Raw genomic sequence first — 27,094 nt, 5'->3', positions numbered from 1 at the left:
AATCACCTCAAGCGACCTTTTACCTTCAAGTTACAGGTAGAAGCCGAGAGGCTGGTGAGAGTGAACAGATTTACCTGGGCTCATCTAGTGGGAATGCCTGGAGGACCCACATGCCCCACTCAGGTTCAGAGCCTACCTCCATCAGCTGCAGGGGTCACCAAGGTAGCCCCTAGGCAGATGCTTATTCATCTGTTCTCCCCTTTGAAATTACGCGAGAAATCTGCTGTCTTTTTAAACAGAGGCATATTGGGGGACAGAAGGATAATACGAGGCCAGATAGCCAATACTAAAAGATAAACTCTATGCTTGTCCAAGCAAGCCTATTTTCTTTTGCTCAGTGTGAAATGCGGCAAACCTATGGCTGAGAATAATTCCAGATCGCCTAGTGTTTTACATAAGAGTTCTCACATGAATGGATAACAGGGCATCTGCGATTGTCACCTTTTGTTTTTCCTAACTTGGTTCTGGTACACCTCATGAGCTTGGCCTCTGATGTCCACAAACGCGTAGGCCAACCCCCTCCCTGTCCACGAAGCAAACAATGAAATAGGAAAACGCATTGCCATTCTCTGACTGACCTCAATCGCTGAGGGTGGACCCGGCGCGTTACATCAGCTGGCTGGCTCCATTACACTGCCCTGCGCTGTGCTTGAGCTACTGAAATATTGATTTTTTTTTTAACAGAGCGGCGCGCACACACACTGAAAAAAAAAGAAAAATCAATATTCCAGCTCACACAACAGAACCTGCGGCAGAGCCCGGACCAACTCTGAGGCCCAGAGAGCACCGCTGACAGACCTTGGCAGAGCAGGGGGGTGGGAGGCTCTAGGAGACAATGCCTGGTGGAGCCCCCCACCCCCACACCCGGAAGGGTCAGATAAACACGCAAGTGTGCAAGTGGAAAGATCCCTAAGGATAAACAGTTGGAAGGAGCAAGGATTTATCTTTCCATAGGGGGATGGGGGAGAAGGGACGAGTAAATTAAGAAGACAGGAGGGGAAGAAGTTTCCAGGTAAGAATCTTCCCATGAAAATGTACCTTTCATTTTCCGTATCATCCAGCCACACTTAAGATGGAAAAAAGAAATGATACAGACGTTTTATCACAAAGAAAAACCAGGCCTGTTCTGAGAAATATCTGTGTTTTAAAAGATGCAGCTCGGTGGCCAGAGGCTGTGGTTTTCACCATAACCTGGGCTCTACCTGTACATTGACATTGCTGTCTTCTCTTTGGGGAGGGTGGAGGGAAGGAAGCCATCTAGTCATGTGGCCTCTCATCAATCCCTTTCTTCTACAAAGCACGCCTTCCTTCATGCCCTCCTCCATGCGTGCTTGGGGAACCACTGACAGATCGTGGATATGGACAATTCTGAGCACCTTGAGTTATACCTCCTTCGGATGCAGGAGACCTTGACTCCAGGTTCCACGCTCCACCCCCCCCCCACGCCCTCCACCCCCGTGCCTAATGTCCAGCAGGGGTCAGGACAGACAGACCGACCTTTGGGTTTGTCCCTGTAGGCGGTACAAAAGAAATTGCTATTTTTGATACTTTCAGGTAGCTGTTGGCCTTTTCTTACTTACAGTGGGCAATGGGCAGCTAATTCAAAAGGATGGCTTTTTAACTTTGATGAATTCTTGATTTAGCTTTGTTCTAGAATTCTCTTACCGAGAATTCCTCTCTCAGTTCTTGTAACACTCAGCCCCGGGGGAGGAGCCAAAGTGTCCTCCTCAAGGTTTCCATTTCTCACTCTGCTTAGGTGGCAGCCTCGTCTTCCCCAACCCAGCAGAGACCCAGACCCGAACTGGGCTCTGGCCTGGCCTAGCGGAAGGGGCTGCGGGCAAAGCTGTGTTCAGCGTCTTGCACACGGGCAGGATGGAGACCACGTCTACCCAGCCTGCCCACAAAGGGCTGAACCCAGAGGCCGGGTGGAGCCGGACTAGGAGCCAGGTGACCACCTGGAGTGCCGCACCCCGCCCGGCTCAGGCTCCGCCCCCACCCCGCCCCTCTGCCTGCCGGCTCCGCCCCCTTCCTCCTGGGGCCCCTTCGTCGTTTATTTGCATAAGGAGGCGGTTCCCCGCCCCGCCCAGCGCGCACGTGACCCTGAGGAGGCGGAGGGAACCTGCTGACTTGACACGAGCCGTTTTGCGGCTCCCCTTGGCGCGGAATAGCAAGAGCAGCCGTGACCTCCGACCCCGCCCGCCGGCAGCCAATAAGAGCGCAGGTCGTCTCCAAACCCAAAATTTCCACGTCGGCAAAAGTCAAGATGGAAGGGAGCGGAGCGGAGCGCCCACTGGAAGCCTAGCTCAGCGGCCCGGGGCGCAGAGGGCCGGGCTGCGGCGTGCGGGGGGCCTTTGGGAGGGCGGCCAGGCCAGACAGGCCGATGCAACCCCCGGCCGCAGCTTCGGAGCTCTGGCCCCGCGTTCTGTCGGCCACGCGCACCAACCGGGCAGGATGGGGACTGCGCTCTGCGGACCTGTTGCACGCGCGCAACAGCTGCTTGCGCGCAGTGTGTGGGGAGGCGTGCGGGACCCCGCACGGTGGTCCGGGCTGGATGGGCTAGGGGCGCCGGGCCTGTGTCGTGGACTGCATGCAGATCGGCTGCGGAGGCGCTGCCTCAGCAGGCAGAGGGAAACCGGGAGAGTGGGTGGGTGGCACCGAGGGGCCAGGGCTGCGTGGACGCGGATTCCCAGACTGTGCGCGGGCAGCTGGATAACCGGAGTAGTGTGGTGAGAATGGCTGGGGGAAGGGGAGGCCGCGAAAAGCCTGGCTTTCCCGGGACGTCCCATCTGCGGGGAAACTGGCTTGTGTTCGCCGGCTTTGACTCCCTGCTCCAGGAATTCGTTCTCATGAGGTCCTCCCCGCCCTCACCAACTTTCCAGATGGAAAGGTAAAAAGTTACCGCAACTTAGATTGAGTGAATTAGCTTCTTGCCAAAGTTTAGTAACAGGACCGGAGGAGGTGGGGGCTGGACCGGCAATGGATTCTTGTGTAGAGTAGGTAGGAAGGAGGGGGCATTGTGTGATTCCACTGGTCCGTTTGCTGTGACATTGCCACCAGAGTCTCTTAGGACACCCTTTCTACTGGATTTTTACTCCTGCTGACTGTGGCAGTAATTTTCCATAATTAACTATCCGTACCACTATTGGTCTCATCCTGGACTAAATTGCTTCTAATGAGTTATTCTTCTTTGCCTTCACTGGGGGCGAGGCGGGATGGCAGGGAGCACACCTGCAGGACGAAACTTCCAGAGGAAGACAGCCAGTTTGGTCTTTTGAGACAAAGTTCTGAGACACTCCGACTCTGAGTATGATAGAAGTCAGTGCACTACAGAACTTTGTCTCTAGAGGCTGTGGTCGCCGCCTCCCCGCAAGGGCCCTGGACGCCAAGCTGGTGGCCCTGTTGGCCACGTCGTTGCACCTTTCCTTTGGGGGAAGGGCAGCCCAGAGGGGGCACAAGGGCTTTGTGAAGAACCTGAAAAACTCCTTTAAAGTCAATGGGTTAGATCACATAAAGTAACTACCCCCCCCCATTTTTCTTCTTACCCTGGTGGACTGATTGCATATTTTTCAAGGTTATTTTTAAAATACTAAAATAGTCTGGCTTCACTTATTGAGCAAGGAGAGAAGGACCACAAGTTTATTGATGAGTGTGTTGGTATGTTCAAACTGTACCCTAAGAGAAGGAAATGCACTTGTGCCAAAGCCACAGGTAATGTGCCTTTTACTCAAATGCCCTGTTAGATAAATGAACCTGCAAGGATTGGGTTTGGATTTAGTTTCAGTTCTGAGTTTGATTTAGGCCCATCTCATTTTCCTTTTTTCTTTTCTTTTTTTTTTTTTGGGGGGGGGGTTGTTAATGGAAAGGAAGTACCTTTTCTAAGAAGGCATTTTGACAGTCATTTATGAGGTCAGTGTTTATACTTTGGAGCTGTGAGATACTGTACAGAGAAACTGCTCTCCTGGACCCTAATGGAATGTGGGTTGTGGCTGGCAGTTGCAGTTAATAGTGCGCTCTACAGTGGGCAGTGACTGGCATTGAACTGTATCCTGCTCCCGGGTCATTGCCCTATTTTGATGTTTATGGGTGTGGCTGGAGAGCGAATAGAGTCAAGGGATTACAAAACCGTCATTAACAAAGGCGCTAACCTGACACATGTATGTCAAGCTGTGACACCTAGTGATGAGCAAAAAGGAATGAAGCCTTCTTTGTTGCTTAGGGACAGCTCAGTCCTGGCAACGTTTGTAGAATGCTTCAGAAGCCCCGAGGTCTCCTGGAGTGTGACTCTGGGAAGTCTTGATCTAAAAAATGAAAATCCACCGCCTTTACTTCTGAGCACATTCCTATTGGAGTAGAGATAATGGGGAAGGGCCAATGGGAAAGTATTGGAGGAAGGACTTGCCAGTTGGCGGCACCTGTCTGGACCCCTAGCCAGGCGCTCTTCTGAGATTGTTAGCTACACCCAGTCTCCTTTCTTCCCACCAGTGACTGTTGAGCTTCATTGCTTCAACTCTCTGCCCAAAAGGTAGCTTAATCTTATTTTTGCAGTTGAATAAAGTGATCCAAATTCGGGTTCTTTTTGTTTTCATTTAAGATATAAGGTAAGCTTCCTGGTGAGGAGGGTTTCTTTCCTGATTTTTGTGAATGAATGTGTTCACAAAATACTATGAAACTACTAATTCTCACAATAGGCAGAACCAACTTTGTATGAGAATGCAGTGGCCCTTTGAGCAGATAAGGTGAAGTATCTGGGAGAGTAGCCATCCATGCAAAGGATTAGGTCAGGACTCTACCTTCAAGAAAGAGCCAGGTTTGGAATCCCTCACTTGGGTTCACCTGGTTTGACCTCATTATAAAAATGATTTGGTGAAAACTCTTGCTTTGGCCATGAGCGGGTTAAAGGGCCAGCCAGGAAGGAAGGCTTTGTGGCTTATCCTAGTGGTGTGCATGCTGGGAGTAGGGTCGAGGAAAACCAGCAGGCTGGGTGTGCTCTGAAGCTGGCATACTCCCACTGACTTTAGATATTGAGCAACCAGAGCCTTGTTACCAACTGAGCATCAGGTGTTAGATGCCAGGGTACAGCTGTGAGCAAAATCGGCTGACATCCGGTTCATTCTGGAGTCCATTCTCATGTTAGCGGTTGGCAATGCCACCATCATCAGGAAGGGTGTTAAGCATGACTGGGAAGAGGGAACAGCCTTTGGGGAAGGCTATGTGTTATTTTAACCCAGCTTGCTGAACCAGAGGGTACTGTCACCAGCACCCCAATTTGCATGGCCCAGGGCCTTCTTCATTTCCAGTAAAATAACTGAAGATGCAGCTGAATTGTATGTCATGGACACCAGTTGCCTGTCAGTACTGAACAAGCGTTTTTATTCGCAAATGCAAAGGTTGGCAACTGTGGGCATGGTTCTGGAAGATACCCACAGAGTGAGGAATTAGAGCATTGTGCCACTGGACCTCAGGGTTTTTTGTTGATAAACTCCAGGATTTTGGGTAACCTTGAATTAAAAAAAAAAGTTCTAGAAGCTCCCTGTGTACTCAGATATTCCTTAAGGACTTTTAAACTTACTTTAATTACCTGTCTGTGGGTATATGCACATGATTATTAATGCCCTAGGAGGCCAGAAGCATGGGTTCCCCCTGGACCTGAAATTACAAGCAGTTGTAAATTTCCCAACATGGGTGACAGGAACTGAAAAGAGCAGTGTCTTAGTTAGGATTTCATTGTTGTGAAGAGACACCACAACCAAGGGACAACATTTAATTGGGACCAGCTTACAAGTTCAGAGGTTCAGTCCATTATCATCAAGGCAGGAGCATGGCAGTGTCCAGGCTGGCATGGTGCAGGAGCTGAGAGTTCTACATCTTCATCTGAAGGCTGCTAAGAGAAGACTGGCTTCCAGGCAGCTAGAACTAGGATCTTAAAGCCCCTACCCACAGTGACACACTTCTTCCAACAAGGCCACACCTACCCCAATGAGGCCACACCTTCAAATGATGCCACTCCCTGAGCCAAGTGTATTCAAACCACCACAAGCAGCATGTGCTTTTAGCCACTGAACCATCTCTCCAGCCTCTCAGAAACTCAGTCGTCGGGAGCATAGTGGATACTCTTGTCTTGGGATTTCCAGGAGCCACGGGTGTGTTACCATTAAGTCCGCATGTGATGTTCAGGAAGCATGTGCTTAGCCCTTATTCTGTGACTTAAAGTGTTCTGAGTGGACAGTACATGTGGCATGGACAGGGGTTTCCTTGGGATAAGCACTTCAGACACAGACTGAAGTCTTAATGCAAAAGGGGGCAATGGCAGAACATTGGTCACACTGCTGTAGGTGAGAAGGACTAAAATCCCATATGGCAGCCTTGGAGACTGATGGAGGGAAGATGGGGAGGTTTCTCGCGATTATGATCCACACATTCATTAACTTGATGCTAGGAAAATTAGCAAAGGCTTCCCCGGAGGAAAAAGCCAACGCCAGGATGGCTTCTTTGCTTTGCTACTTAGCGAGTCTCTTGTTGCTCCTTCATAGGAAAATCAACCAGTGTAGCTGCTCAGCACTTAATCTGAGCCTAGCATAACTGTACAGTATTTAATTTGTGGGGAGTACCATTAGAAGCATTCACATGTTAAGTCCTTGTAGTTGATCATTCATGTGACAGACAAGGAAATTGAGGCATAAACAGATTACATAAGTTAACGCAGGCTTGCGGCTAGTCTGGCTGACGTCAGATACAAGCCATGTGTTGGTTTTAATGTCAACTTGCCACATATTGGAGCCTCACGTGAGGAATTGTCCTGGTTGCCTTACATATGGGAAAGTAAAACTTTAAGAATTTCGTTTGTATTTCTGTTGCTGTGATAAAACACTGGCCAAAAGCAGCATGGGAACTGAAAAGGGTTGGTTGGTTTGTTTGTTTGTTTGTTTGTTTGTTTTGATTATAAACTACACTCCACCATCAAAGGAAGCCAAGGCAGGAACAGAAGCAGAAGCCATGGGGCTTACTCTTCCTGGTTTGCTCAGCCACTGGCCCTCTCCCGCCAATCAACAATCAAGAAAATGCCTCCTACAGACATGCCTTCAGGCCAGCCCGATGGAGACAGTTCCTCAGTGCAGGTTCCTTCTTCCCAAGTGTGCCAAACCTGACAACCGAGATCAGCCATCGGAGCCAGCATTCAGAATCATTGTCTGCTCTGAGTAGCCATGCTGTATAGTGTAGTGCAACCAGGACAGTTCCTCACGCGAGGCTCCAGTATGTGGCAAGTTGACATTAAAACCAACACATGGTTTGTAGTGCAGTAGTTCTCAACCTGGGGGTGGGGAGTGTGTGTCAAATGACTTTTTCACAGGGGGCATATGTCACATGTTTACATTATGGTTTATAACAGAAGCAAAATTACAGTTATGAAGTAGCAACAAAAGTACTTTTATGGCTGGGGTTCACCTCGACATGAGGAACTGTATTAAAGGGTCCCAGTGTTAGGAAGGTTGAGAGCTACTGCATGTAGTTGTATTGTTTCTATGCCTAACTACGGTGCTATAAAACCTGGAAGTCTGAATTCAACCTTAACAGTGCTGAGAGCCAGGCATCTGCTCAATGCAAATGTTAGTTTTTTTTCTTTCGTGTGGGAGGTTGTTTTCCAGGGTGGCCATAGCACTACTTTGGAAAGTGTTGTACTATTTTGGATGTACTGCCCACATTACCACTGGGCAGAATTGAATGCTGAGAAAAAAATAGCAATTTCTTCAACAAGTGTCCTGGTTAAAACTGTTTGGGAAAAAAAATATAGAAGTAGGAATCAAACAGCATTAATGTTCAGTCAACAACCCTTGGGTTTCTAACAGGCGTCGATGTGACACAGTTCGGGGGAGGTACACATACAGAACCCTGTCCGTCAATTGGAAATGTCCAGTAAGGCTTCCCAAAGGAGATGATAATGGAGCAGAATACTAGGTACCTGGGCAGAGGGAAGGAAAGACATTCTGGTTACTGAAACAGCAAGTGCAGACTCATGGAGCCAGGCACCAGTGTGGTGTGCTTAGGAGTTAGCAACCTTCACACGTGGCAGGCATAGAGAGCTTGTGTGAGCAACGGGGAAGAAGATTGGCAGGGGAAACCGTGAGCACCTTGTGGACTACATTTCACAGTTTGAACTGGTCCTGAAAGGCGAGGAGAACAATGGAAAATCTCAAACATAGAAAATGAGCCCTCAGCCCTGCTTTTGTAGAAAACATTCTGGCACGAGAGAGAGAGAGAGAGAGAGAGAGAGAGAGAGAGAGAGAGAGAGAGAGAGAGAGAGAGATGTTTGGAAGTAGACTCCCAGTTATGAAGCTGTTAAAGAATCAGAGGGCAGCCATGGCAGAGATGTCTGGCATGGCCACATGGAAGAACACCCAAGGCAACTTGTCTGTGAGGTCCTTTCATGTGTATTTCTGGTAGTACTGACCCCGAAAAGATACCACACTCAAGTACATTGTGGATAAGATTTCCAAACATTGGGCTGGAGAGATGGCTCAGCAGTTAAGAGCACTGACTGCTCTTCCAAAGGTCCTGAGTTCAATTCCCAGCAACCACATGGTGGCTCACAACCATCTGCAATGGGATCTGATGCCCTCTTCTGGTGTGTCTGAAGACAGCAACAGTGTACTCACATACATAAAATAAATGTGTCTTTAAAAAAAAAATTCCAAACATTAAACTTTGCTTGGCTGTAGTCCTCAGTTAATTCTAGAGTGTAATATTAGAAATATTTCTTTACCCCTTAATGACATACTGGAAATTTTACTTGGTTGATGAAATCTAAAGAATTGCCTATTGCTAAAGCATCTCAAAGACGCATGATACAGAGAGCATCTGAGCTGCAGGTGGAGGCTGGAGAGGGCTTTTATAAGGAAGTGTCTGAAGTAGTGGTTCTCAACCTTCCTAATGCGGCAACCCCCTCATACTGTTCCACCGGTTGTGGTGAGATATCCCCCAACCATAAAATTACTTTTGTTGCTACTTCATAACTATAATTTTGTTATTGTTATGAATTGTGATGTAAATATTTGTGTTTTCCAACAGTCTTAGGCAACCCCTGTGAGAGGGTCGTTTGACTGTCAGCTTGAGAACTGCTGATCTAAAGCCCTGGTGGGCCTCATAGACCAGGTTAGAAATGGATTGAGGAGGAAGAGTGGGCAGTTATTATCATTCAGCTCTCCAGTTTGGAAAGGAGGTCCCATGGGAATGGAGGCTGCAGGAGATGGCTGTCCACACCCTACAGGCAGGAGTCCTGGCTTTGGGGGGAGCTCGCCAGCACAGTCAGCACCCCCCCCCATTCTCCTCCCACTGACTGAACACAAAGACTAGGGACACATAGCACACCTGAACAGCCCATGGCGGCTAGTGTGATCTGAGGGACAGGTGAGGGATTTCCAGGTCTGTTTTATTGTCTCGATATTCTGCTACTCTGGTGAAACATTAAGAGAAGAATCATAAAAACGAATCACCTGTTTGGAGTATTATTAAAGGCTCAGGTGTCAGCCTGGCTGTGGTGGTGCACAACTTGGATCCCAGCACTCAGGAGGTAAAGGAGGCAGAGAGATCTTTGTGAGTTCAAGGGCAGCCTTGAGAGAGTTGCTGGATAGCCAGGGCTAGATGGAGAAACCCTGTCTTGAAAAACCATAAATAAATAAATAAATAAATAAACAAACAAACAAACAAACAAATAAGCAAGCAAGCAAGTTCAGGTAGCTGCATCTACTTTTTTCCCTGCCATATAGCATCATCCTCTGTGTCTTCAGTGCACAGCGTTAATTATCTTATGTGCATGACTGTTTTGCATGTATGTATGTACACCACATGCATGCCTGGTGCTTTCAGGGTTCAGAAGAGGGTTCAGTTCCAGGGGAACTGGAGTTATGGATGTTTATAAGCCACCATATGGGTGCTGGAAACGAAATCTGGGTCCTTGGCAGGCACAGCAAGTGCTCTTCACTGCTAAGCCATCTCTCCAGCCCCAGGTGCTGCAGTCAAGCCACTGACACCTGTGCAGTTTGACAATGAGCCTTTTTTCTCCCGTTGACTGTGGTGAATTTACATTGCACAAAACATGCTGATTCCTGGGCAAGGTTCAGCTGCATAGGTGCTGCCTGTGGAATTAGCACGATTACTGACCTCCAGAAATTCGATTTTCATTACGTCAAACTTCAGGTCTGTCCACGTTTAATAGTAACACCCAAGGACAATGAGGTTCCCTTGCCCTCAACCGGAAGGGCAACGGAGTGGATTTCTGTGAGGGTAAGAAGTAGTTGTGGCATTGTGCTGCCTGGATGATTTGTAAGACATTGGTTTTTAAGAGGCATTTGAATTTCAGAGATTGTGTGTGTGTGTGTGCAGATTCAGTTAACCATAGGGAATCATTTTAAAGAAGCACTCAAAACCAGTGGCCCATGAATGAGTTTTCTCATGAATGAATTTCTGATGGGTCTTACACTTGCTGTCTTCCTTTCTTAGGGAGACCACACAGGACCTAAGGCAACTGGAATCCATAGGCTTAATGTAACTGCCCTCTTACCCCAGAGTGCCCTAAAATGTGTTCACTTCTTACCTGCAATGTGATATGAGGAAGGCTAAGAGGCACGCTCTGGTCGATCTCCATCTTTAGCCTGGTTAGACTTCTGGGTTTATGTTTAATTCAGTATCATCTGTGTGCATCAGCAGGCAGAGGTACCTGATGGATAGCTGCACCAGTAAGTCTCACCTTCCATGGCAGGAGAGCTGCCATTCCAGAGGAAGGCATAGCCAGACTTGAAACCCTAGCATCATGCTAGAAGGAGAACAAAAGCTAGTTGGGGTTCCTTGCATAATAAAATCTATATATTGCCTTTGAACCTGCAATTCCACTTGTATTTGTTAGGATGCTCTTAGCTCTAATATAAACCTAGTTTGCCTCAATTACCAGAAGAAGAAGAAGGAGGAGGAGGAGCAGGAGGAGGAGGAGGAAGAGGAGGAGGAGGGGAGGGGGGAAGGGGGAGGGGGAGGGGGGAAGAAGAAGAAGAAGAAGAAGAAGAAGAAGAAGAAGAAGAAGAAGAAGAAAACATTTCTAAGAAGTCTAGAGGTAGCAAGCTTCCAAGATCAGTTAAAAGGACAGCTCAGCAGTGCTTTGCTTTGCAGTTTTGAATTTTGTTTTCTGTAATCCTATGTGGTCATTCTCAGCTTCTTTGCCTCTCTCTCTCTCTCTCTCTCTCTCTCTCTCTCATACACACACACACACACAAGGATCTCTGGTGGCTGAAGGCAGAAGCACACTCAGCATGATGGCCTTGAAGAATGTCCCTGTGTGCCTTGACTTTTCCAAGACCGTTAGTGACTTTCTGCTATATCTGATGGAACAGAGTTGCATGGGAGCAAAAACTAAGTTCTATTAATACTGGCAAAGAAGAGGTGGAGAGGTGCCTCTCAGAAGGTTGTTAGCAGCAGGGTCTGCTGAAGGTCCACTAAGGGAGTAGCCTCACAAAACTGCAACTGTGGCGATTGACACTCTTGGCTAAGTTATCTTTAAAGGCAGAACTTAAGAACTACGATGTCCATTGATAGAGGAAGAGCTAAATCTAAATCTGACTCAGCCACTCAAGTGAAAAGTGAACCATACTTGTACTCTCCACTTGAAGGGTGGAGGAAGTGTTTCCAACAGAGAATGTTATAGAACAACAAATGGGTCTGACCAATCTTTATCCTCTGTCTGCAGTCAAGTACATGTGTGCTTAAAACAGACATAGGCTTCCCTAGGTACAGTCAGAAGGGATTACAATCAAGGATTGTAGAAGAGTTTTGACTCTTGTGGTGCTTTCAATGAGAATGATCCCCAAACGCTTCTGTATTTGATGACTTGGTCTCCAGTTGGTGGAACTGGTTGGGAAGGATTGGGAGGCGTGGCCTTATTGGAGGAGGTGTGTTACTGGGAGTGGGCTTTGAAGTTTCAAAAAATGTAGACCACACATAGTGTTTGTCTGTCTCCCTCCATTCCTTCTGCCTCAAAGGTCAGAGATCAATATGTGGGCTCTTAGCTCTTCCTTCACTCTGTCATCAAGGACTCTAACCCTCTGAAACCATAAGCCAAATTAAATGCAGTCTTTAATACATTATCTTGTTCATGGTGTTTTTATCACAGCAATAGAAAAGCAGCTAAGACAGCATAAAGGGTTGTATTTTTTTTAATTGAACTTTTAAAAAAATGATACAGCACTCTTGAGGACTGAAGAGATGATTGGAGGGCTAAGAAAGCTGTTGCCTGTCTGTGGAATCTGTTTCCCTGGCTGGGCTGCCATGTCTGGTCTCAGTGGGTGTGGATGTGCCTAACCTTGCAGACTTGATGTGCCAGGGAGGGGGGATACCCAAGGGAGGCCTCCACCCTCTCAGAGGAGAAGGGGAGGGGGTAGGAAGGAAGGCCTATGTGAGGAGAGGTGACTAGGGGGGCAGTGACCAGATGTAAAATGAACAAATAAATTAATGAAAAAAACAAACAAACAAATGAGGGTGCCTTGCTCTTCCAGAGGACACTAGTGTGGGTCCCAGAACCCATGTGGAGCAGCTCACTACCTCCTGTAACTCCAGCTCCAGAGCTCTGATGCTCTCTATGTGTGGTACACACACACACACACACACACACACACACACACACACGTACATACAGACACACACATACACAGACACATACATACAGACACACACAGACACACACAGACACGTACATGCAGACACACATAGAGACACACACACAGACGTGTACATACAGACACACACATGCACACACACACACAGACAGACACATAATACAGACAGACACAGAGACACACACAGACACGTACATACAGACACACATAGAGACACATACACAGACATATACATACACACACAGAGACACCCACACACAGACACACAAACAGACATGTACATACAGACACACATAGAGAAACATACACAGACACATACATACAGACACACACAGAGACACACATACAGACATATACATACACACACACACAGACACACACACACACACAGACACGTACACACAGACACACACAGACATGTACATACAGACACATACATATAGACACACACATACACATAGACACACATACACAGACATGTACATACATACACACACACAGGCACATACAGACACACAGACACATACATACAGACATACACAGAGACACACACACATACATACACACAATTTGTTTTAAATCTTAAAAAAAACTTAAAATAATGTACTACTCATAATTAGAAATTACATTTGCCACACAGGTGTCTGTCAGATAGAAAATAATCCAGTGACATCACACCAACAGTAGCTTGATGAAACACACCTCTCATGTTATATGAATAAAGAAGCTTGTCCCAACTTTGTTAGCTCTTACCCACGTCAGGCATGTTACTCTTTGGTGTTAGCAGTTTGGCTTCCTGAAGTGACAACAACTAACTACATGTGGCTATTTAAATTTAAGTTCCTTAAAAATTGAATAAAATAAAAAATTCTATCCTGTGTCCAGGCATGGGCTTGGTCTTCTCCTAGCTCTGAGGCTTGGTGCAGACACTTTACCTCTTTGTACATGGCCTTCCGATTGTGAAAGCAGTTAGAATGAGAGTATGCCGTTCGCAGAGTTGTTGGGCAGATTATATTTGTTTTGTGCCCTGTACTGTCAATAAAGTACCTTATTATTACAGTCACTGGGGACCGCTATAGTCTGGATATGGTTTCTCCCTCAAAGGCTTCTGTACTGGAAACCTGGTCTCTGTTGGCGGCAGGAAGGAAAGGGGTGGGGGCTAGTAGAAAGTGACTAGTTCACATGGTACTACCCTAGTGTGGTTTAATGTCTTTGTCAAGAGCTGGGCTAGTTTTCTCCAAACTGAAGTCCATTTGGAGGGAGGGAGTTAGGTCCCCCCAGCAAGAGTGGGCTGCTGGTAACAGCTTGGCTTCTGTCATCTTTTGTACACAAGCCTGTTTTCTTCCCCTTTTCTGCCATGTTGTCATGTTACCAGAAGGTGAGCAGGTGCTAGCACCATGTCCTTGAGCTTTCTTACCTCTAGAACTGTAAACCAGAACAAACCTCTTTTATCTATAACTTACCCAGGCTTTGGCATTTTGTTATAGTAATGGGAAACCGTGGTCTAACACAGGACTGTTTTCATCTGTATTGATTCAGCACTGGCTAATTGCAGGATGTAGTTGTTATGTCAGGTTCTATGGAGAAAACGGAAGGACAGGTGTAGCAAAGTGTCCCTGTCACACAGGAAGAGGCAGAGCAGGGAGTCACAGCCAGCTCTGCTCCCAGGGCTTAGGGCTCCTTGGTGTCTAATCCATCAGTGACCTTTCCTGGTGCCCTTGCTGTTCCTTCTCTGGGCTTTTGAACAGAGCCATTGCTTCCCCAAGACCTGTAAGCTTTCAAATCCATCTCCTCATTCACTCCCACAGTCTCTCCCGCTACCTTCCTCTTGGCCCATACCATTTTTTTAATGGGAGAAAAGAGGACAACAGAATTTTCTCTGTACCACATTTTTTTTTGTGATGTTTGAATCCTCCTGGTTTCTACTTGTGGACTTTATCAAAGTTACACAGTCCCTCTGAAGGAAGCCACTTGCACTGAATTAAGGAAAGGAACCCTTGCCAGAGGACAGAACAGGAAGAGGTGGTTATCTTGAAAAGCTCCTAATCAAAGTTAAAGGCACTGGTGTCTCCCTGGAAGGTTCAGTTGCACACACTGGGGTTGCGTATGGGGGTGGGGGTGGGGCTCACAGGAAGGTATGAGGACCCTGGAGACTGGGAATGGAGGTTGGACTCAGAAGAAGCAGGGGCTGCTTACACTCAGGTTGGGAGGGGCTGATGTCTGTCATAGACTTCTGAGGGGCCTGATCTTCAGCACTGTAGTTAGAATGTCTGCAGACTCTCCTGCTTGCACCATGGGCTATCAAGTAGATGGGCTCAGTCCTCCAGGCAACAGGGAAAGGACTACCACTGGATGGCCTTGCTCTGTGATTTTTTTCTGAACCCCATTTCCAGTTGGCCCCGGTTTTCTAGTGGGTTAACATCTGTGCTGATATTTTCATGGGCTAAAATGCTGTAGAAAACGTGAAGCTCTTTTCAGTCTTCCCAAGTCTCTCCTCTTCCCTTCCCCCTTCTCTTCTTCCCCTCCTTCTCCCCCCTCCCTTCCCCATTCCTCTCTCCTCCTTCTTTTCCCTGCCCCTCTCCCTCTTTTCTCCTCTCTCTCCCCACTCCCCTTTCCTCTCCCTCTGTGTCTCATGGGGGTGGGATGGGAAAAAAAGACAACTGATATTGCTTTTGAAAGGCCTGAGAACTGGTTTGTTAGGGTGCTGTGCTGCTGTGGCGAGATCAGAGAGAAAAGCAAGCCCCATGCTCTGCCTTAAGCCTTCTAATGTGAATAGCTGATAAGAGTTTATCTGGACGGTTGGAAACTGGACTCTGAGTCTAGTCAGGCTGTTCTGCTGTAGGAGATCTGAAATCACCTGAGGCATCGGACTATGCAGTAGGTCGTGGAGAACTTACCTTGGCAAGGGTTCTCTGAGGAGAAATCTGGGGCACCGTACGAGGCTTCCTGCTGCCATGTTGCTTTGCCATTGCCAAGCCTAATGGTGAAGTTTCCTTTCATTCCTGAAAGAGACTGGGGGCAAAGCTCAGTGTTATAGCACTTGACCGTGTGTGTGTGTGTGTGTGTGTGCACTTGACCCTTGACCATGTGTTGTGTGTGCACTTGATCCATGTGTGTGTGTGTGTGTGTGTGTGTGTGTGCACTTGATCCTTGACCTGACCGTGTGTGTGCACTTGACCCTTGACCGTGTGTTGTGTGTGCACTTGATTCATGTGTGTGTGTGTGTGTGTGTATGTGTGTGAGAGAGAGAGACAGAGAGAGACAGAGAGACAGAGAGGGACACACACACACACAGAGACAGAGACAGACAGAGAATGTCCGCAATGCCTAGTTCATTTTGCCACACAGCTTCCACTTTAAGCCTCCCAGTTGGCAGAGCTGTTTTGTATGATTTGATGATATATCCCAGCACCAAGCACTACAGCAGACTTATAGTGACTGTTCCACAACCACAGGTATTTGAATGTCTTTGTCTTTCGTGAATTTGTGTGTCCTCCCGTCTCTCTGTTGGTTCTGTCTGTCTGTCTGTGTCCCTTGACTTTGAGAGCTAATGTCACTTCAGAGTTTACTACTGCTGTTGAGCTAGCCACACCCTTCCTTCTGTGCATCTGCTTTCCAAGTTCTTGTGTGGCATGAATTAAGCAAGCGTGTCTCAGCCAGAATTTTTTTTTAGGTTGATTCCGATTTGGGAAGCATCCAGGCAGGAATGATGACTCTGAAAGATTCTCCCCTCTGTCTGAAGCCAAAGGGTTCCCCCCAGAGCCACTGCTGTGCAGCCAGATTTCCACTCTAAAGCTCCAGTGGCTGCTGGATTTGTTGCCTTTGCTGTAAACAAACTCTCCCAGCAACAGGAGTCAGACTCTCCTGCTCGGGGGCTTTTGACTTCTTCCTGCCCCTTTCCCACTCTTCTTTGCCTTCTAGGGGAGTTGGTGCCCTCTGCTATCCCACAGCTTTCTAAAAACCTTGAGATTACAAGCATCATGGACAACTCACCTGACCTCATACACTTATTGAGTGGCTGCTTTGTGCCAGGCACAGTTCTAGGTGGTAAGACATGCAGTCCTTCCTCATTTGTATTGTACAAAAGGATAATATAGTAATAAGAAAGCTTCTATATAAATATTATATCATTGAATAACTTCAAGGAATTAATGATTCTAATGATTAAATAAGAGCTTGCTCATACATATTTTAAATAGATAATTGCTGGTATCCAGTCACCAGAACACTTATATTTTGTTTGGCCCATTTTAAATGAATGTCGCTATTTTAAAATTTCAGTAGTGTCAGTTACCAGAAGTTATACTCTTTGCAACAGAGGAAAAATATTGCATATCTCCTTAAATATGTGCTGGGGAAGTAATGCCTCAAGGTTTTGTGGTGAAAAGGGGGCAGCTGTGCAAATATTTAAAGGAAGGTGGTAGGTGGGTCGGCAGAGTAAATCCATGCCAGTACTGTCTGGTTATAACGGGGGTTTGGCTGGGAACTTCCAGAGATTGTTCCGAAAAGTTAGGGAAAGAAGTGTAAAGACTCCTCATAATACCAGCTTAGCCACTGGTGTTCTGTGTGACCAAGCAATCTACTCCTGGGTGTGTGGTCAAAGGAATCCAAGCCAGTCTCCTGAAGAGGTAGGCATATAAACTCCTGAATTTGCCACAGCCCAATTCACAAAAGCCAAACTGTGGACAAAACTTTAATGTCATCAACAGTGAGTGGCTGTCTTAGTTACATACCTAACTTAATTTATTCTCACAATAATCTAAAATTACTTTTATCTTGAACAGTAGATGACAGAGACACAATGAAGCTAAATAGGTTTTTCAGTGATACATAGCTATTAAATGATAGAGGCAGGAGTCAACCCCAAGTAACACACACACATAGACACACATACACACATACACACACACATAGACATACACACAGACACAGAGACACACACACAAACACAGACACACACAGAGACATACACACAGAGGCACACACAGAGAGATACACAGAGAGAGAGAGACACACAGACACACACGCACAAAGACATATACACACAGAGACACACACATGCACACATAGACACACATACACAGACATATACACAGACACACACACAGACACACACAGACACATACACAGAGACACACACACAGACACAAACACACATAGAGGCACACACATAGACACACACAAAGACATAACACACACACATACAGAGACACACACATGGACAAAGACACATACACAAAGACATAACACACACACATACACAGACACACACATAGACAAAGACACACACACAAAGACATACATACACACAAAGACATACACACACATAGAGACACACACATATGCATACATTTGAAACAGGGTCTCACTCTCTAGGTGGCTGGCTTGTAACTGCTTCTCGGGTGCTGGCATTAAAGGGTGAGCCTATTCTGGCTTGACTCCCATCTTAGGGTTTCTATTGCTGTGATAAAATACCATGACCAAAACCAACTTGAGGATGGAAAGTCTTATTTCTGTTTACAGTTCCACATCGTCCATCACTGAGGGAAGTCAGGGTACAAATGCACACAGAGCAGGAACCTAGAGGCAGGTCCTGAGGCAGAGACTATGGAAGGGGGCCGCTTACTGACTTGTTTCCATGGCTTGCTCAGTTTGGTTTTCTATGCATTCCAGAACCACCAGCCCAGGGAAGGCACCACCCACAGTGGGCTGGGCTCTCTTACATCAATCACTAATTAAGAAAATTAAGGCTTGCCCACGCGCTTGCCTTCAGGCCATTCTTATGGAGGTATCTTCCCAATTGTGGTTTCCTCTCCTCAGGTAACTCTAGCTTGTGTCAGGTTGACAAAAACAAAACAAAACAACAACCAAAAAAAAAAAAAAACCCAGCAGCACACGTTCCTATCAGGGAATTGAGCCCATCTCCTGAGTGACAGATGGAGAAACTCATCACTGTGCTAATGAGGACAATTCTTAATTATAATACAAGATCTCTGTTTTTAATATAACACAAGTGATTAAGTTTATAGAGCACATGTCTGCATCAGGCTTTATTGGACACCTCATTTGTATCACCTCAGTTAATTTTCGTAATGACATCACTCTAGTATCATCCCCAATGGATAAGGAAGCAGAGTCATGAAACAGTTAAGTAGTTTGTCCAGTATTTCAAAGCTGTCAAATAGCAAGGCAGGTGCCGGTCTAAATCCCAGAGAAGCTCTTTGAAAGATGCAGCAGAGGGCCAGAGAGCTGGTGCCCACGGGGAATGGCAAGACCTGATTGGCCACTAGTAGCAGGGATCCATCTTTGGGACCTTCTGGGCCACCTTTACTCTGTCACTACATGGCTGTCAGAAGCCACCAGAGCATTGTAACATGCCCTGTGAGCGACTTCCAACTACCTTTACCTGGGGACGTCTGGGCGAATGTTAGATCATGTAATAGCTCTGGGTTCAGTTCCTAGTACCTCAAGTAAATACATAAAGCCTGCAGTGATACTATCTCTGTAGAGACTAAAACAACGCTACAGGTGGTTTAAGGATTGGGGTGAGGGTGGGATAAAGAATTCACATAGAACCTGTCCTTTTTATTATTATTCATTAACTTCATTTGCATCTGGGCCAAAAGCTAAAGGGATGAAATATCAACGATGGCTCTGCATACATCAGGGACATTGATGGAGCCTTAGGTCACATTGCAGTGTAACCAGGATACTATTGGGATTCATAGAGGCCATCTTAGGATTCTCCATGGACAACCGCCTTGTACGAACCATGCTTTTGTGTATTCAGATGTCATTGTTCAGTTATTTTCCCTCTCCCCTCCCTGCTTCTTCCCCTCTTCCTCTCATCCTTCCCATCTCCTTCCCTTTTATTCTATGCTATTTTCTTCTATTCCCACGCAGACCAGGCAGGCACTGCACAGCTGAGCGGCATCCTAGCCTTATTTTCTAGTTTGAAATAATAGACTATAGAACGCCATTAGCTTAGTACACCTGTGTCCATAGCTATTTAAAACCTCCTTTGTCTTGTCACTGGTGGATAACTTAACAAGAGATCATACAAAAAAAAAAAAAAAAAAACGATGTGACGATGTTATCACCATGGTGTGTTTAAGGTTGGGCCACCATCTAACTACACTGTAAATGAAGACTAGGCCTTTCATCCATGTGTGTCATCATTTGACTTCTAAAAGTTTGTTATGAAATGGTGGCTTTTGGCCAGTTGTCTCTAGGTAAAGGTAGTTGGAAGTCGCTCACAGGGCATGTTACAATGCTGTGGTGGCTTCTGACAGCGATGTAGTGACAGAGTAAAGGTGGCCCAGAAGGACCCAAGGATGGACTCTTGCTACTGATGGTAGATAAGGTCTGGCCACTCCCCGTGGGCACCAGCTCTCTGGCTCTCTGCTGCATCTTTCAAAGAGCTTCTCTGGGATTTAGATGTTCACCTGCTTTGCTTATGTTTTACATATGAGCATACATGGACGTGGCTGTGCCTCACAAAAGCCATCTCTGGTGCCAGAACTGTGGCCAAGTAGTGCATAACCCAGTTCACAGTTGAGGTTCCAGCCAGAAATGCCTGCCAGTTGCTACTCAAGGGCTGAGAGACAGCAAGTATGGGCTTGCCTGTGTGCTTCAGGGTAACAGGTTCAGAGCGCACCTCCTCCCAGTCAGGGCTTGGCTTTGTGGCTGAGTTCTGAGGGCTTGTAACTTGGCAGATACTATCAGTATTAGTTCTGCAAAGATGAGTAAGGCGTGGTTCCTGTCCTGCAGAAACTCAGACCCTGGTAGGATGGATTAATGTGTAAATGAATCATTGTAATGTATGAGAACAAGGCTGGGAGGCACCAAGGAAGTAGTGCCCATCTGGTGCCAGAAGACAGAGTGAAGAAAAGCCTTACAGACATAGGTCTTGAACGATGACAGAAAACTTCAAGTGCTTCCTGGAGATCAGAGAATCTAGATAGCTCAGCACGCCCAATGCGTGGGGACATCCAAGCTTTGTGGCAGGCTTGAGATCTTATATCATTGAGGTCATATGGACTTATACATTTCAAAATGGAGACCAGGGGGATAAGCTGAGAGGAAAAGTCAGGGACCACACATCACAGAGGCCCTGCTGCATTGTGTCTGTGCCTTGGACTTTATGCTGAAAGCCTTAGCCTTGTAGGGCTCTAGGCAGCAAGAGACATAGCCAGATGAACATTCAGGAAAAGGCCCCTGCTCCAGAAAAGCACATGATCTGAAAGGAGTGTGTGTGGTATCGGATGGAGGGACAGGCAAGTTAGGATGATGGTAGGCCAGAAGTCAGAACCCCTCTCTGAAATTGCTCAAGAGAGATTAATGAGGTAGAATAAACCACACTTAAGGCTTGCCCTGACATTGGAGAATAAGAGAAGAAAAGGTTTAAGATGACAAATTCTGGCTTGAAAAGTATCTGGCTTACGACTTTTAGAACTGGTAGCATAAAAGAGAAAGAAGAGAAGGTTGAAGACGACAGAAGCTCAAAACACAGTATGTGATGAAAGCCATAAATAATCTCTAAAATCTAACCATAAGAGCCTTTTATTTAATTAAGTAGCAATGACTTTTTTCAGGGTTGTTTATATGTAACCATGTGTAGAAAATCTTTTTAAATCTGTTTTTTCTTCCCATCCCTTAGCTCCCATCAATAACAACTCTGAGATAATTATTTATTATTAAATACCTAGGCCATAATCTCTGGCTCATTCACTGACTGGCTTGTAACTTATTTAACTCATTTTAATTGTTCTATGTTTATCGTGTGGTTAGGTACCTCTCCTTCAGTCCCAGCCTGCTTCTTCCTTAGCATCTTCTCAGCATCTCCCCACATGGTTAATGTCCATCTTCTTGGCCTATTCATTTCCTGTCTGTCTCTCTCAGCTCTCCCCACATCTCTTTTTTAGTCTCTTACTATTACCCAGAATCCTCTCTCTTCCTGCTAGTGTCCCGCCTCCATTTCCTGCCTCAGTTCATTGGCCATTGGCTTTTTTATTGACAAGTGATATTTATAAGAAATTCTCTCTACATTTCTCCCTCTTAGTCCAATAAAAGTATCTTTTTTATATATTAATAAATTACATACAATATTAACAATTTTGAAAAACAAGTAAGAATTACATTCACAATGTCTAGTCCATTTGTATTTGGCAATTTTGGAGAAAGTACTCTATCATTTATACTATCTTGGTGAGTTAGAGGTCTGTACTTTAATCATTTTCTATTTAACGTGAGAGGACCTTAAAACATTTTCCTAAATCCTAACAATTTAAGCTTAATTGTGAGATTGTCCAGTTTTCAACCCCATTAGAGACCTGAGAAGGAATAAATATTGCATGACTATGCAGGAAGTGCAAAGCAAGTAGCTTCCAAAACTATTGAAATGACAGAAGTCTCTGGCTGCCTGGACAGCAACCCACAAATTGTCTCTATAACACTGGAGCATCATCTTCAGCCTTCTGGCCCAGTATATGAGAGACATTTTTGTGAAGCAGGAATTACATAGGACTTACCTTTCTTGCCCTTATAAAGCTCGGCAGTTGACTTCACTGCATCTTGTTTGTCCAGTTTGGAGAGTGTTCCGTCAGCAGCTGAGGCAAGGGCATTTTCCTGCTCAGGGGCAGCTTGCCGTATTTGAAGCAAACTCCATGTGGAGGTTCTTTGATGCTCATCTTCTTCACTGACGTGGAGTGAGGATGCTCCCAGGAGTAGACATGTCTCCTTGTCAAAAAAGATATTTTATTAATAAAACATCTTTAAATGCCACATTCTATAGATTTCTGAGGTTTTTGAAGACTATCTATTCTGTCTATCTGAATTGTTTGTTTTATCTGTTCACTATCTGTTTAAAACTTTGAAAACATATTTTTCCAGTAAACTGGACTAGTATTTAACATGACCATGAGTTTGATTGTTTGACTACTAACTTGCATTTATTGTTTATCCTAAACTGTCTGTAATATCAGATTTCAAATAGATTAGAACCATGTGCCTATGTTCTGGCAAATATAATGGTGTGTATTCATATTTATGGCATTTAGTTTAACAAAGTGATGACTCAGCACTTCTAAGCATTAATGGTATTGAATTAATGTACATCTGATTGTTAATAAAAGTATACTATGTAGTCCTTGAAATGGTACATAGCCCTCTAAGTGATTTGTGCTGGGTGGTTTTGTCAACATGACACAAACACAGACATATCTGGGAAGAAGAAATACTGAGAAAAATGTCTCAATAAGATTGGTCTATAGACAAATATTCTGGCTAGTTTTATGTCAACTTGACACACGCTACAGTCATCAGAGAGGAAGGAGACTCAGTTGAGAAAATGCCTCCAGAAGCTAGGCAATCCTGTAGGGAATTTTCTTAATTAGTGATTGATGGGAAAAGACCTATCCCATTGAGGGCAGGGCCATCCCTGGGCTGGTGGTCCTGAGTTCTTTAAGAAAGCAGGCTGAGCAAGCCATGAGGAGCGAGCTAGTCAGCAGCACCCCTCCATGGCCTCTGCATCAGCTCCTTCATCCAGGATCCTGCTACTCTTGAGTTCCTGTCCTGCTTTAGTTCCTGTCCTGACTTCCTTTGATGATGAACAATGATGTGGACATGAGCATAAGCTAAATAAACCCTTTCCTCCCCAATTGCTTTTGGTCATGGTTTTTCACTGCAGCAATAGTAAGCCCAACTAAGACAAAAAGATATATATTCATTTATATGGATGAGAGCTGTTAAGTCATTGATAAGCAGACTATAACCACATAACCACAGAAGTTAGGTAGAAAGTAAAGGGTTGGAGGGAAGGCTGGATCCCCTTAGGAGGGGAACTAGGATAGTTATGGATGGATCACACAGGAAAGGAGAGAAAAAAATGACCAGGAAGGGAATATAGGAGAGATAGCTAAAACGAAGCGTCATTTGAAGACCTAATACAGTAGAAGCGCTCTAAAATATATACACATGTCAAGGTGATCGAAATGGAATCATCAAATAACAGGAGAGACAGAGCCCCAACTGGATATCTCTTATCATCAAATGAAGCTTCCAGTACCAGGGATGGGTTACATCTAATTGAGTCATTGGCCAAAGGGGTCTCTTTGGAAACCCCAAACAAAGCCAAGGCTATTAGTGGCTCTCCACAAACTGATGGTAAGACTACATTTGCTGAAGACAATACTTCCACAACTCATTGAACACCACTCTTAAGGGTGGTCCATGCTAGCAGCAGATGCCAATACAAAATGAATTACTCAGTGGCATCTTCAGAGGTTCTTTGTCTCATAATGTTGCCTGGACACTTGTGGTTTTTTAATCTTACAGGTCCTTTGGGTATGTACTATGGCTTCCAGTTTTATGGGGGTTTGTTGTTAATTGTTTTTGGTTTTGTTGTTGGTTTTTTTTTGTTTGTTTGTTTTGTTTTGTTTTTTTGAGACAGGGTTTCTCCATGTGGCCCTGGCTGTCCTAGAATTCTCTCTGTAGACCAGGCTGGCTTCAAACTCACAGAGATCCATCTGCCTCTGCCTCCTGAGTGGTGGGTGTGCACCATCCCCGCCAGGCTCAGTTTTTTACTTTTTATAGGATTCCCATGTGTACAAACATATGTGTCTCTGTGTCTATATAGGTTTCTTGTGTTTTTTCCTTTGTCTCTTTTCCCTGTTTTGTTTGTTTGTTCTATTTCAGTTTTGTTTTGTTTTATCTTATTGTATTTTAGTATTTTTCCTTAGATGACTGATCATTTTCTAACGAGAGATGGAAAGGGTAGGGAGGAACTGAGAGGGGAAGCTATAAACAGAATATATTGTTTGAAAGAAAAGTCTGTGTTCAATAAGAGAAAAAAATGGTTTATAGGTAAGTCTGTGGGGCACCACTTTGATTAATGATTGATGAGTGGATGGGGGGTCCTAAGATGTAAAAAAATCAGGCTGAAAGGTGAGAGAGGCAAGCCAGTAAGCAATGGTCCTTCGTGGTCTTACTTCCTACCTCCAGGTTCCTGCCTTGACCTCGTGGCCCCACGCCCCCCAGTGATGGAGTGTTACATGAGAGGTATAAGCTGAAATCTAACCTTTCTTCTCCAAGTTGCTTTTGGTCATGGTGTTTATCACAATGGAAACTCTAACTAAGACATGTGTATTGCTTCTTTTCTCTGAATGGCTTTGTTTTAGCCATTCCTGTTTGTGTACCATTTATAATGTACACATTGTGCTGTGTTTTTATACAGGTAAATTATATACTTAATAGGAAATAAAATTTCTGCCCCTGTATATTTGCAGTTGACAAATAAAAACCCTGTTAGAGTTTTACCTGAAGGAGGCAACACCTTCAGGAGTATTTGAGCACTGAAGGTTCCCCTCCTTTTGTTTCCCATTCCACGTGAGGCATAGGACCTGATCCACTGCCCTCCTCATTAGCGGCTGCTGCTGGAGAAGCAGTTGTCCTTTGAGAACCAGAGCGTATGAGTTGCAAGTGAGAGGTAAGTGACTCCTGGGGTTCGCTCAGCTCAAGTATTTCTAGAGTTCAGGTAGATGAAGGATACTGAGGCCTGCATCACACAAAAGGTGAGGATGAAGATTCATTTCCAGGACGGACCACGTTGTGCCCCTTTGAAGTGAACTAGCCCTACGTGGTGGTTTGATAAGAAATGTCCCCCACAGGCTCATGTGTTTGGACACTTGGTGCATCCCCTGCCCCCCACCCAATTGGTGATATTACTTGAGGGTTATAGAATGTATAGGATGTAGAACCTGGCTACAGGAAGTATCACTGAGGGAGGGCTTTGATAATTTAGGGCCTCACTTCCCATTCATTCTGCTTCCTGTGTATGGATGGCGATATGATCTCTTGGCTTCCTGCTCTGACCACCTGCTGACATATGGATTCTCCCATTACATCTGTGAGCCCAACACTCTTTCTTCTGTAAGTTGCTTTGGCTATGGTGGTTTATCACAGCGACAAAAGTGAATTAGCATATACACTGTATATTTAAAATATAGTTTCAGGATGTTGAGATGGCTGAGGAGATAACTGACTCCTGAAAGCTGGCCTCTGACCTCCACACATTCTGTGGGGTGCATCTGCATGCATGTGCACATGTATGTGCATATACATACATACATACATACATACATACATACACACAAATAGATAGACAGATAGATAATAGGTAGATAGATAGATAGATAGATAGATAGATAGATAGATAGATAGATAGAATGTTGTTTGAATTTTAAAACACACATTCCATAGGCAGCTTGGGAAGGGGTTAGGTCCTGAATCCATGGGATGTAGAAGTTTAGTTTTAAGTTTATTTGTGACTTTACTTCTATAGCCTCTCACATCTAAGTTGAGACACTCTTTAGAATTTCATGGTGGAGAGCAATGGTGGTCTGGTGGCAAGCTATTAAAGAATTAACTGAACAGATGAAGTTCCACCATTCCTTAATGCACTGTAAATGCTAGCAGCCTTTGCACGGCCAGCTCTGCCTTCGACAGGGTAGTGTTGTTTTCTGGGCATATACTATGTACTATCTCATCTTCTCTTCATGATAACTCAATGAAGTGAGAGGCAAGGATGCAGTCATCCCAGTTTTACTGAACAGAATCCAAAGCCACACAGACCAGAAGAGGTAGAACAGGGACCAGAACTGAGCCTTCTTGTCTCAGTCCATGCTGCCTCATGTGACCCTGAGAGAGTCCTCTCTAAATGCCATTGGGTTTAACATGAACCTACAAAGTCCCATTGATCACTTTGACTCCTATGTTGTATAACATGCACATCTCTGCAACAAAATCCATCTCCTCCTTTGTTGGTGTGCTGCAATCAGCTTTGAAATGAGGATTTAGTGATTCCCGGATTTCATTTGTAACTACAGATCTTGGTAGTGGAAAATATTCACTCTTGAAGCCCTAAGGGAAAATAATATGAGTTGCATTACAGTCTTGCCAAATTCACATTAACTCATTCATACTGAATAGGAAAAGATGTTGAGAGGCAGATTTATTTCTTTGTGGTGGTAAATGCTTATGCAGAATGGGAATTTTAAGATCCCTTAAAAATAACTCAAGGTTTTATATTTGTTAAGTCTTCTTTAGTAATACATGGCAAATGTTTCGAAAATTATAAACAGAAGCTAGAGAGATGTAAAGCTATTTCCTTGCAATCTTGGGACCATGGGTTTATATACTGTAAGAAACCGGTCATGGTTGTACATCCATATTCTGAGACTGAAGGTAGAGGCAGATGGATCCCTGGAATATTGACATGGAAACTTGAGAGTTCTTTGGAGGGTTAGTTGGATGGTGTTTTGCTGGGCAAAGATGTGAAGGAACGTTTCGTTAAAGTGGACAGAGGTGTGAAAGGCTAAGGCAGAGTCTTGAAGGAACATTTTGCTGAAGCAGACACAGGAGAGAGGATGTTTTGCTAAAGTAAG

At 45.2% G+C, this 27,094-nt stretch overlaps 1 protein-coding gene and 1 non-coding gene across 2 annotated transcripts in view; both read left to right on the top strand.

Moving 5' to 3' along the window:
- Nucleotides 1-27,094, top strand: part of Gm38821 (predicted gene, 38821) — a 57,616-nt gene that overhangs the window by 7,406 nt on the left and 23,116 nt on the right. The window contains exons 2-3 of the mRNA XM_011241556.1: nt 1,757-1,960; nt 2,215-2,887. Coding sequence (XP_011239858.1) covers nt 1,757-1,960; nt 2,215-2,887 — 877 coding nt within the window. The remainder of the gene's footprint in view (nt 1-1,756; nt 1,961-2,214; nt 2,888-27,094) is intronic.
- Mir148a (microRNA 148a) lies at nt 3,257-3,355 on the top strand. Its single transcript, NR_029719.1, has one exon. It is a non-coding gene; the product is annotated as a microRNA 148a (primary transcript).

This window comes from Mus musculus, chromosome 6 (genome assembly GCF_000001635.26).
Source record: "Mus musculus strain C57BL/6J chromosome 6, GRCm38.p6 C57BL/6J".
NCBI classification, from domain to species: domain Eukaryota; kingdom Metazoa; phylum Chordata; class Mammalia; order Rodentia; family Muridae; genus Mus; species Mus musculus.
Note: the sequence above shows the minus strand (reverse complement) of the source record. Positions and strands in the feature narration are given on the sequence as shown.